At 30.8% G+C, this 12,213-nt stretch overlaps 4 protein-coding genes across 4 annotated transcripts; 3 read left to right on the top strand and 1 right to left on the bottom strand.

Annotated features, from left to right (window-relative positions):
• The first annotated feature begins 1,323 nt into the window (after positions 1 to 1,323).
• Positions 1,324 to 2,136, top strand: LOC126704453 (uncharacterized). Its single transcript, XM_050403493.1, has one exon. The coding sequence runs from the start codon at positions 1,324 to 1,326 to the stop codon at positions 2,134 to 2,136; it is 813 nt and encodes a 270-aa protein (XP_050259450.1).
• A 93-nt stretch (positions 2,137 to 2,229) lies between these two features.
• Positions 2,230 to 3,069, top strand: LOC126704448 (uncharacterized). The gene has a single exon (XM_050403480.1). It carries the CDS (start codon positions 2,230 to 2,232, stop codon positions 3,067 to 3,069), a length of 840 nt encoding a protein of 279 aa, XP_050259437.1.
• Positions 3,070 to 4,891: 1,822 nt separating this feature from the next.
• LOC126715419 (replication protein A 70 kDa DNA-binding subunit B-like) lies at positions 4,892 to 6,304 on the top strand. The gene is made up of 4 exons (XM_050416012.1): positions 4,892 to 4,974; positions 5,060 to 5,195; positions 5,322 to 5,482; positions 5,572 to 6,304. Exons 2-4 carry the CDS (start codon positions 5,091 to 5,093, stop codon positions 5,807 to 5,809), a joined length of 504 nt encoding a protein of 167 aa, XP_050271969.1. The 5' UTR covers positions 4,892 to 4,974; positions 5,060 to 5,090; the 3' UTR covers positions 5,810 to 6,304.
• A 3,765-nt stretch (positions 6,305 to 10,069) lies between these two features.
• LOC126715418 (stellacyanin-like) lies at positions 10,070 to 11,793 on the bottom strand. Its single transcript, XM_050416011.1, has 2 exons — positions 11,508 to 11,793; positions 10,070 to 10,541 (listed from the first exon to the last, which is right to left on the bottom strand). Exons 1-2 carry the CDS (start codon positions 11,686 to 11,688, stop codon positions 10,252 to 10,254), a joined length of 471 nt encoding a protein of 156 aa, XP_050271968.1. The 5' UTR covers positions 11,689 to 11,793; the 3' UTR covers positions 10,070 to 10,251.
• Between the last annotated feature and the right edge of the window lie 420 nt (positions 11,794 to 12,213).

The following is a 12,213-nucleotide window of genomic DNA, read 5'->3' as shown; positions in this document are numbered from 1 at the left end:
TGCTCATATGGTTGCTGTTTTAAATCTGCTTTTATCATTGTCTTCTATTGGTTTTGCAGGTAGGGATTTAGCATTTTGAAATCCGGCTTATTTGGTAATACAACTACAAGACTAGGAAAGTCAGGTATTTACCAGTCTTTCTTTTATTCTGTACTGTTTATTGTATATTTATTGGTAATATGTTTGTAGAGAGAATTTGAAAATTTTATCAAATAATCATATCTTTATGTTTTTTTTTTTTTAATTTTGAGTTAGTATGTGAATGCTATATTTTTCTTCAATTTTTCACCTTTCTATAACATCTAACTGTTAATTTGTAATATATGTTTTTGCTATATAGTTATATTTATGAATTAAAATTTTGTGAATGTTTTGCTTTTAGTTTATTCCCTAAGCATGGACTCTGCTTTCTATGCAAGATTGAGACGAAGATTAATTTTATCTGAAAAGAGAAATAGAAGGGGTACGATATTGACATATTAAAAAAATATTTTTCTTTAAAAAACTCATAATTAGTATGTAACCTAATAATTAGGATGTAACCTAGGCCAAACAAGAACAAGAGATGACGAGCCATTTGAAAGGAGTATTCGACGTAGACAATATAGCATTAATGATGAAAGCAGAAAACAATGTAAGTGTTACATTTTTTAGTTCTCCCAAAAAAGTTCTAAAATTAGGAAGAAAAAGTGAATTTCTGTTTTTGTTGTCATAGGAAAATTTACGGAACTATTGGATTTAGGACCTCCAACAATAGTATGTGAACATTGTGGAGCTCAACTTTGGTATGAAGAGAGAACTGTAAAGTCAAAAACGCCTACAAAACCGAAGTTTAGTTTGTGCTGTTCTGAAGGAAGAGTTGAACTCCCTCTATTGAAAGAACCTCCACCCTTTCTTGGAAACTTACTCAATATTAATAGTGATCAGAGATCAATAAACTTTCAACTAGGGATGAGAATCTACAACTCTCTCTTTGCTTTCACTTCTTTGGGGGGTAATGTTGATAGATCAGTGAATAATGGTTCTGGTCCATATGTGTTTCGTGTAAATGGTCAAACTCATCATAGAATTGGATCACTTCTTCCTGTCCATGGCCAAAAACCTAAGTATGCACAGCTTTATATTTATGAAACTGATAATGAAGTTAAAAATAGAATTGATGCAGTTATACGTGAAGATACTATATACGATGTTACTTATCCAACTTATAAGGAAGCCTGTTATGCATTTGGACTTCTTGATGATGACAAAGAATGACATGATTCCCTAATTGAAGCTTCGAGTTGGGCCAGTGGGCAACAATTGCGTCAACTATTTGTTACAATGGTATTGTTCTGTGAGGTAGCTGATCCATTAAGTCTTTGGGAATCCAACTGGAAACTGATTATAGAAGATATACTAAATAGGCAAAGGTGTATCCTCCAATTCCTAGAACTAATTTTATCAGATGACCAATTGAGAAATTATGGATTGTATGAAATCGAACAAATCCTCCAACAATATGGAAGATCACTTAGAGATTATCCACAAATGCCCCAGCCAAATATGGATCTTATTCAGAATGGGAATAGACTTATTCAAGAAGAAATGTCGTATGATGTATCAAGTTTGAAAAGAGAACATGAGATCCTAATTTCTGGCCTAAACAATGAACAGAGAATAATCTACAATTCTATAATGGAAGCTGTTGCTACTGAAAGAGGGGGAATGTTTTTTGTCTATGGACATGGTGGAACGGGTAAAACGTATCTTTATAGAACCATCCTGTCTGGTATAAGATCAAAAGGAAAAATTGCTCTTGTTGTTGCGTCTTCAGGAATTGCTGCTTTGTTGCTTCCTGGTGGAAGGACTGCTCACTCAAGATTTCATATCCCAATTAATGTAAATGATGACTCTACCTGTGACATAAAGCAAAGAACACAAGCAGCGGAACTTCTCTCAAAAACAAGTATTATACTTTGGGATGAAGCACCGATGACACATAGGAATTGTTTTGAAGCTGTTGATCGCACGTTACGAGATATACTACAAATTGAAGATCCTCAAAATGCTGAAAAACCTTTTGGTGGTAAAGTTGTAGTTCTAGGGGGTGATTTTCGACAAATACTTCCAGTTGTGAGAAAGGGAAGACGATAAGATATAGTCCAATCCTCAATTAGCAAGTCATATCTATGGAATGATTGTAATGTCTTTAAACTCCAAACAAATATGAGGCTTCTATAGAACAGTATGAGTGGAATAGAAACATCATCTATAAAGGACTTTAGTGAGTGGATTCTTAAAATAGGTAATGGTGAATTGGGAGAAGGAGATGGGGATTACAACATTTCAATCCCAAGTGATTTGATTATCCAACCTTCAAAGAATCCAATGCAAGATATTATTGACAACACATATCCAGGTTTGGAAAATAAATACACAGATCCAAGTTACCTACAGGATAGGGCAATTCTTGCCCCTACAAATGAAGTTGTAGAAGAACTAAATGACTATATTGTGTCATCCTTAAATGGAGAAGTTCATGAATATCTAAGTTCAGATTCTATATGCAAGGCTTCTTCAAATGTTCCTGACCAAGATCTCCTGTATACTGTTGAATTTTTGAACACGTTGAGATTTCCAGGATTGCCAAACCATAAACTAACATTAAAAATAGGTTTGCCTGTAATGTTGCTTAGAAACTTGAATCAAAATGAAGGTCTTTGTAATGGAACAAGACTCATTATAACAAGATTGGCTACATGGGTGATAGAAGCAGAAATCATAACTGGCACTAATATAGGCAAACGTGTGTTCATTCCAAGAATAACATTATCTCCAAGTGATTCAAAATGGCCATTCGTTTTAAAGAGACGACAATTTCCAATTTTAGTGTGCTTTGCAATGACTATAAATAAAAGCCAAGGACAATCATTGAAACATGTTGAAGTGTATTTGCCAAAACTTGTTTTTAGTCATGGGCAATTGTACGTTGCAGTGTCTAGAGTTACAAGCAGAAATGGCCTAAAATTCCTCATCATTAACGATGACACTGAAAAAAAGTCTGAAACAAAAAAATATTGTGTATAAAGAAGTTTTTACCAATCTTTGATTCAAGAAACCAACTAATAAAGGTAACATAATTATATATATATATATATATATATATATATATATTTTTTTTTTTCCTATTTATCTCCTCCAAATTGATTTAGGCACTTCGTATATGCTTACTGTTTTGTTAAATTTCATGTCTATAACATAATTGAATACAAGCTAATTACTATTTTCTATCTTGAATGCTAATTACTTTTTGGTGTCTTTGTTATATTGCTTTGTTTTGTTTTATTCTATGAAGTATCTAAATCGAGTTGAGAATTTTTATAAACTTTCAAATTTATTAATCTATACAGGTAGGGATCCAAGATGATGCAATATTCTCTCCTTAATCAGCTTTGTATAGACAAACACAAAGAAAATTGGAAAGTCAAGATCAGAATATCAAGGATGTGGAATGCAATCAACTCAAAAAATAATGATATTATTAGTTTAGATATGATTTTAATCGATGAGCAGGTTTGTTTTTCTTCTATAGCTTTTAATATTGTTTGATCATTATATATACCATGAACTCTATCGATATAAAACTGATGCACTTTACTTGCAGAATAATTCAATACATGCAATCATTCGAATAATATTGCTAAAAAGTTCAAGCCTCTTTTGCAAGAAGGAAAATTTTATGAACTCTCTTATTTTCAAGTGGTTGATGGCAATGCATTGTATAGACCAGTAGACAATGACATCAAGATCATGTTCACATTGAAAACTAGCATTAAGGAAAGAAAGGAGGTTGATGTTGATATACCGCGTCATAAATTCGAATTTGTTGACTACAATAAAACACATGAACGCGTTAATAAACATGTCCAGCTATTAGGTATCTTTATATATATTATGCGTTATATTAAATTTATTAATAATTATGCATTATATTATTGTTATATATGAAAATAATTACATCCATATCTTTCTAATGCCTAGATATCATTGCAAATGTGATTGGTGTTGGACCGATTGAGCAACCTTGCATCAAAGGATCAAATGTCTCGATGAGAAACATAAATGTCATGACTATAGAGTATGTCTTTTTTTTAAAAAAAAAGAAATTATTTTCAATACACGCACTTTTTATTTATTTATTTATTTTTGATAAACCAATACATGCACTTATATTATATGAACTTACACTGTAACATTGAAAAATTTTGACAGAGGACATGAAATAAAGCTTACACTTTGGGGATCAGTTGCAAATGAAGTTGAGGAGAGCTTCTTTACTGAAAATCCAGGCCCTTTTATCATAATTGCTACATGTTTGACTGTCAAGACTTTTAAAGGCAAGTTCATTTCTCTTTTCTAATTCTCTTTATAACCATCTTCTGAACTACATAAGAAATCATCCAATTGTTTGAAATACAAAGTATTTTGGCTAAATTATTATGTAAGCATCTAATGAATCAAGATAATTACGTCTCTAAATTATTGAGCAGAGAAAAATCATTTCAATGTATAAGAATTAAAAAGGTATTCATCACTTACTGTTGGGGGATTCATTCTCTCCCTTTACATTTTTCATTGTTGGAAGAGATTTTTTTTTTTTTTTTTTTTTTAATCCATTTCAAGAGCATGGTTTTTAGGGTCCATTGATTTTCAAAATGTGACAAACATTTTCTCAAGTGTCATTATCTTTAGCATCTATATCTACCATAGCAAAGTTGGATTATTTACCTCAGTATTATAAATGTCTACAACATACTATGCCCTCTAATCTAGACCTCTCACTGATTACAGTAATCATTTCATTGAAACTTCAATGTACTTTTTTTCCTAATGAATCCTATGCATTCCAGGAGAGTATAACTTATCATCAACAAGTGGAACAAGAGTTTATATTGATTTGGACATTCCTGAGACTGCTAAATTCAAAGATCAGTAAGTGCTTTGTTTTGGATTCACATTTTTAATATATTTACAGTCTCTACAATACTATGTCTAATATCTTTATGTGATATAATAGGCTGGTGGAAAATAACCAACCAATAGTACAAATGCCCAAGCAATTCAAACCACAAGTATCAATTGAAGAAGAGATGAGCATCAACAGAAGAACCATAAGTGAAATCAAAAAAGTTATGTGGGACTCTGATAATAAGGTAAGAAAAAAATATACCTTCAACAATAACATTGTGTCCTTAACATTGCTTTATGTACTTTAGACTTGCTTTTACAAAATTTAACTATAAAATTATAAATTGATTGATATTAAATTTAATTTCTAGGAAACGATCTTTACCTGTGAAGGAAAGATTATAAACATTGACATAGATCGTTCTGGTTGGTACTTTATCTCTTGTAAAGTATGTCGTAAAAAGGTAAACTCAAAAGATGAATTTTTATGGTGCGACAATTGCAACAAAAAGGCATGCTTCCCAATCCCAAGGTACACAAAATGAAAATGTTTACTTTTTATATTAAAATACACAACAAATAATATGATATTAACATTATATATGTCATTTCTTTTATTAGGTATAGAATTCAATTAAAGGTTAAAGATAGCTCAGGAATGGCCACATTCATTTTATTTGATTCAGAAGCAGAAAAATTACTCAACATATCAACCAAAGACCTTTTGAATAAATCTATAGAGGTGAGAAAGTCGAAGATAAAATTAGTATTTAATATTTACTACTTTACTTCAGTGTACAATTTGAAAAATGTTACTTTTGTTAGGAGCCCGATGAAGTCATCCTTCCTGTGCAAATAGAAAATCTGAAAGGAAAACAATTTGTTTTCCAAATACAACTAAATAACTATAATCTCAACTATGGATGGGAATTCTACACTGTCAAGAAACTTTTTGACTCTTTTGAAGAAACTAACAAAACAATTCAGCTTGATAAAATGACAGAAGTAAGTATTATTTAATTTAGCAAAATTACAAATATGATATTTAAGATGTATATGTTGTAATACATTCCTCAACCTGTTCTATTGCTAGGTTTACATCAGTGATACTTCAAATGAATGTAGCAACAACTTATCAATTGAAGAAGATGGTGACTGTACAAAATTTCAAAAACTTGATGTTCAAACCAATGTGCAACTCACACCAACATCTGTACTCAAGGAAAACAAAAGGGCATATTTAGGGACTACTACAAAGCACCAAAGGAAGAAGATACAAAAAACACTTTAAAGTTGTCTTTCAATCTCTAAGATTTTCTATGCACAATTTGGTTTTAATGAATTTGTGATTTTGATACTAAAGACATATTGGAACAAAGGAAATTTTTTTGCTTTTATACACAATTTGGTTTTAAAGAATTTGTGATTTTGATACTAAAGACGTATTGGAACAAAGGAAATTTTTTTGCTTTTATGCACAATTTAGTTTTAAATTGAAACATAGAGGAATTAAACTCTTATATTTAGTTATTTGAGGATTTCTTTTAGTATAGCGTTAACTGTTTGTCTATATACATTTAATTTCTAAATATTGTAGTATTCTCTTTACATTTAAAAAACTCATAAGACTCAATTTGAATTGTAACTTATCATGTTTAAATAATTTATTTTGAATTTTAAGTAATTAATATTTGCATTGGTATGTTGTTGAGATTCAATAGTTGTGTCTTTAAAATCAAGAGGAATTGAAAAACAATATCTAAACTTCAACGTTTTTTAAATATAATGAATGCATTGAATATTTAGTGGAAGACATCAAATAAATGAAATTGAAAAATAAGAATGTGCTACCAGAGAATCGATGCTGAATTCCAATAGCTAATGTCACATCATTTGGAAAAAATTGGTAGTTTTCTCGTGCATCACACGGGTTAGCGACTAGTACTAGTATATAATAAAAATTGGGCTTAAACGCCATGGTTGTGCCACATGGCTTCACCAAATTGCAGAAATTTTATTAAATTTTTAGATTTTTAATGAATTAAAAAAGAATAGTATACTACCAGGACTCTAATTTATTCTTATCATTAAATAAATTAGATTAACATTATTTTTTATTTGTTAGGATATATTTCTTAAATTAAGGGATAATATTGAACATACAAAAATTTAATTTAGATAATATTTATCATCTAATTAACATTATTTTTTTATTTTTTAGGATATATTTCTTAAATTAGGTGATAATATTTAATATACAAAAATTTAATTTAGATAATATTTATCATCTAAATTTTCAAAATTTTAATATTATTAAATTAATATTATTTTATCAGAATATCAAGCTACAAAACTTGCTTATTAAGGGATAAGCACAATCCAAATTCATATTATAAATATATTTGTTCTTATATTCTTCTCCTATAATTTCTAAGTGGATAAAATTTTTGATTTGATTACAATCCAAATTCTTCAACTATTCCTTATCTTATTATCTTATTATCTTATTATAATATATAAGTCGATAAGTAGAACACTTAAAACAAAATTCAGCTTCACACTTCCATAAATTTTTTATTACATGTAAAAAATTGTAGAATTTTTTTAATTTTTTTTAATATATATATTTATATTTTTAGATTTTAAATATATATTGTGGGTGCTTGCCCCACCATTAAGTAGTTTTTGCCTGCTTTGGGGAGTCAGTCCCTCATGGTTTTATCACGAAGGGGTGGGATTGTCCCCCATTGCCTAAGTAACCCTCCCACTCATGGTTAATAAGCTTCTGGAGCGACCATGAGTGTACCACTACTACACCCTTTTAATGTGGGTGCTTGCCCTGCCATTAAGCAGTTTTTGTTCGCTTTGGGGAGCCAGTCTCTCACGGTTTTGTCACAAAGGGGTGGGATTGTCCGCTTTTTGTCCGCTTTGGGGAGCCAGTCTCTCACGCTTTCACAGTCCTTTCTCTATTTGTGTTTTTATTATTTATTATTTATTTTTTAGAACAAAGGAATAAAATATATATTAACATTCATAATTGAATCAGTGTATTAAAATAAAATAGCATTTATTCAATGTCAACAATATATAAATAAAAGAAGAAGTACAAATAATTTTTATCAATACATTTCAAATAAAAAATAGGTTTAATTATCACTTTGATCTTCTACATTTTCCCCATGTTTCAAAATAGTCTCTTACATTTCAAATGTTTTATTTTATTGTTTAAAATTTTGTTCATGGGTCAAATGGTGCTTGCCATTAAGTCGTTAATGGAAAAATTTGACGTGACAAATAGAAATAGTAAAATAGTTCATTACCGCTGGATGCCACATCACATTCACTAAAATTTAAGAATAAAAAATTGTTAAAAGTCATGTGCATAGCATGCGAGAGGATTTGAACTTGGTAGGATTTCATGTTGGGATAAATCTCCGTCTATGTGTGAATTAAATTAAATATACTCCAAGCAATAAAGAAAATAGAAATTTATGAAAGCCAAAAAAAAAAAAAAAAAAAAAAAAAATCAACCAATAAGAACACTAAGAAATTATGTGGAAAACCCTTTAGTGTAGAGGGGAAAACCACGTGACAAATTCGATCAATCCACTATAATAAAATAGTGATTACAACATTCAAGTTACACCAAAAACCTGAGTTCACAATAAATTGGGAAAATACAATAATACTTCTAGGAACAAATACAACCTCAACACAAAACCCGATAGCAAGATCTTTCACTCTGAATACTTCAATTCTCAGTGATTGTAGCACCCAAATAATCGTTCTAGAGAAAACCCCAATTTATCTTCCTTGCGTGTCTTGAGCAAAAAAAAAAAAAAAAAAAAAAAATCACATTTTCTTTTTTCCCTCAATGCCACACAAAAAACTAATATTTTTCTTTAAGTCGATCGACTTCAAAACTGTGTTTCAATCTTCAGTCTCTCTCTCTTTTTCTATATATGTGAAAGCACATGCACAAGCTTTATATAAAAGCTATGCCGCCTGACACTCTTAATTCAATTAGGAATAGGAGTTTTTGACTTCTTGTGCAATTGGTACACCTATTTCTATATGAAATAGGATTCCTTCAATGCTCAAATACAAGTCCTATATGGGCTAGACTTCAAAGTGTCGTGCACCTCCCAACATTTCAAAGCCCTAACCCCATTTGAAACTGAACAGTCAACAAGAATTTAGGAGGGATTTGGTGAGATTAAACTCTTTCCATAGCTGAACCATGTTAAAGCTTAGTCGACTACAGTCATTGCTATTTTTGTTCTTGCTCACCAACATTGATATTGGTGGCTCTGTCTCTCTCACACACACTCAGGGGCTCGTGCGCCCTTTTTCATGGAGCCTGGACTAGAGAAGAGTAGAACCTCACAACAGCCAATATTTGGAGCTTAGGTATTTAGGATCATATTCCATTTTCGTTTGATATTCCCTTGATTTGATTATACAAAAAATAATCATGGCCATCCCTAACCCTAAGTGCTGATCTTCTCCATAGAATCACTTGGACCATCTCTAGCAAAGTACTTCAATATGGTTATTTATTTATTTATTTTTGAGCGAGCTTCAACATAGTTAATTAATAAATTAATTATTTTTGTGTATCTCAATTAGCTCAATTGATATAGTCTCTGATAATTAAATAAAAAAACTTTGATAGGTTGAAACTTTCTCAAAAAAAAAAAAAAAAACTTTTTCTTAATTTTTATTTTAAAATAAAAAATTTTGGTGATATTTATTTTTGTAAGCATTTCAATTTAAGCGATGATATCTATAGTTCAATCTGCACCATGAGATTTGATATTGGAGGAACCAAATAATTATGGCTAGCTTGAATCGTGGTTCTCACTTTTCACACACCTACACTATTTTGTACTTGTCTTACTGCGTTTATCTTAATTTAATGCCAAAAAAAAAAAAAAAAAGAAGAGAGAGAAGAAGAAGAAGAGGAAGCCAAAAGAATTGCAACTCTACCTGTTCCACGTGATAAATAATTTAATTCATAAAGCCATAATGCCCATAGGGGGGCCGCGAATAATCACAGGTACAATCCAAAATCAACAAAACATATAAAAGAGTAAAAGACTATCAATTCATAATAACCTATCAATGAAATGAGCTGTGATCAATTTTATTATTGTAATTCACTCCAGTATATGGTATTGGTACGTGATTCATGCTATCTAGTGTACCAAACTACAAGAAGAATATTGGCATAACAAAAATTAAAGAAAAAACAAAGACTATAATGCAAGTGGAAATCTACTATAATAGATATGTTGAACTTCAGAAAAATGTCAAGAACGAGATGGCTATGGTGGACAGAACAGCAGACAAGGCACCATATTTGAGAGATGAGGCGGAGTTCCAGAAATCTGATCCAATGCCAATGGTCACCTTCTGGCCAACTTCACAGTGGGAACTAATGGTGCAGATGAAATAGCGAGTAGCGTTGGTAGTTAGAGTGAAATTTGCTGGGCTGGTTGTTTGTATTGAACCAATGGCAGTGTCTGTGCAGTTATCATAATTTTCTTTTGCCACTTCAGCAACATCGTGCGTCCCAGTCCAGTTGAACACTGGAGAAGGTTGAAAAGAAAAGGAAAAAAAAAAAAATTAAAAGAAGAAGAAAATATCCATTAATAATAATTTATTTATTTTAAAGAAAAAGCTAGCATTCATCATAACCAGCTACTTTATTTAAATCTTCAATATTTTTCCTTATATTGAAAAAAAAAATTTGTGAGGGCTATATAACCATGAGGCAGTATCTTTTGAAAATAAAGATACATAATGTTACAACCCACAAAAAAAAAAAAAAAAAAAAAAAAAGGACAAATAAACGGCAAGTACCTAGAATATATATCAGCCAAAAAAAATGAAATTTAAAATTTTTTCGAATTCTTTATTCTAGTGAATAGTGAGTTAGGGCCAAAAAAATGAAATTTAAAATTTTTTCAAATTCTTTATTCTAGTGAATAGTGAGTTAGGACAAAATTTAAGTAAAGTTACTTAGATGTTGTTTCTAATATTCTTTAATTAAATTTAATCATATAATTGTATTAATCAATAGTTACATGGTTAAATCTATTTATTTGTTTTTGGGGGGGGGGGGGGGGGGGGGGGAGAGAGAGAACTTTATTCATTTAAGCATTGTCCAACTATTCAATGAGGAAGAGAGGAAAGAAGATCATTAATTATTCGAATTCAAACCAATGCTTCCCCAATAATTTAATTGTTTTTTAGTAAAAGATATTACATTAATCATGTAAAAATAAATGCAACAATTCTTCCAAAGATTAAAGGTGAGATTGATCATAGTCTATGACATTTAAAGAAATGATAAAACTTAGGTATAATACTTTAGATGCTGTTCCTCAGGTTTTTCATTTAAGATTGAGCCACTTGACTACTTAACTAAAGAATACATTTCAATTCTATGAGAAAAAATTCACATAGTAGAATCTTAAGAGAGAAACCTAAAAAACATCACTTAAGTACTGTACCTAAATCTTGTCTTTGAAGAAATATTAATGAATGCTTACCTATAACGTCACCAATATTAAAAGACTTCGAACGAGCCCAGGTGCTATAGGCAATTTCGCCACCGGGTGGAGTGGTCCATGTCAATTCGTCTCCAACTGTATAAGTTGCTGCAGATGAACCCTTGAGTACTAGAGCCACTATAACTATGAAGCACCCAACCAAACCTAAACGACTAGTCATTTAATTTCCTTGTGCTCCTCTAGGTCGTCCCTGCCACACTTGTACGTGTTTCTCTTTTTCTCAATAAAAATTATGTCGCCAGGAATGGCAATGGTTAATATTGAAAGTGATGAGAGTCAATGAAACAATGAGACTTTATATAGGCCACAAATGTGCGTAGGATTTTCGTCATCGTTTAGAAAAATGTACTACGGAACAAGTTCCTTTCTTTCAACATAGGCAACTGGGTATCAGACTTTGAATATTTGAGAACATCTAGAACTTTGACGATGAGTGCTTTTCCTTTCTGTTAAATTATGACACCAACTTTTTTTTTCTTCATTCATTGTCGAAACAAGAAGCCAATTTCAGCTTCCGGGAATCACATTGTTGGTGAAATTAGCCTTTGTTTCACACTAATTCAAATTACAAATAACTGACTCGTTTGAATCAATCATGGCTTCGTTTTTCTTGTTTTAAGAAAAAGTGAACTAAAAAGTGATTGTTTTCTCTTCGTGTCCAAAATTCCAAAAGTAAATTTTGGGT

The sequence above is a fragment of the Quercus robur genome, chromosome 2 (assembly GCF_932294415.1).
Source record: "Quercus robur chromosome 2, dhQueRobu3.1, whole genome shotgun sequence".
NCBI classification, from domain to species: domain Eukaryota; kingdom Viridiplantae; phylum Streptophyta; class Magnoliopsida; order Fagales; family Fagaceae; genus Quercus; species Quercus robur.
This window is presented reverse-complemented; position numbering and strand designations above follow the sequence as displayed.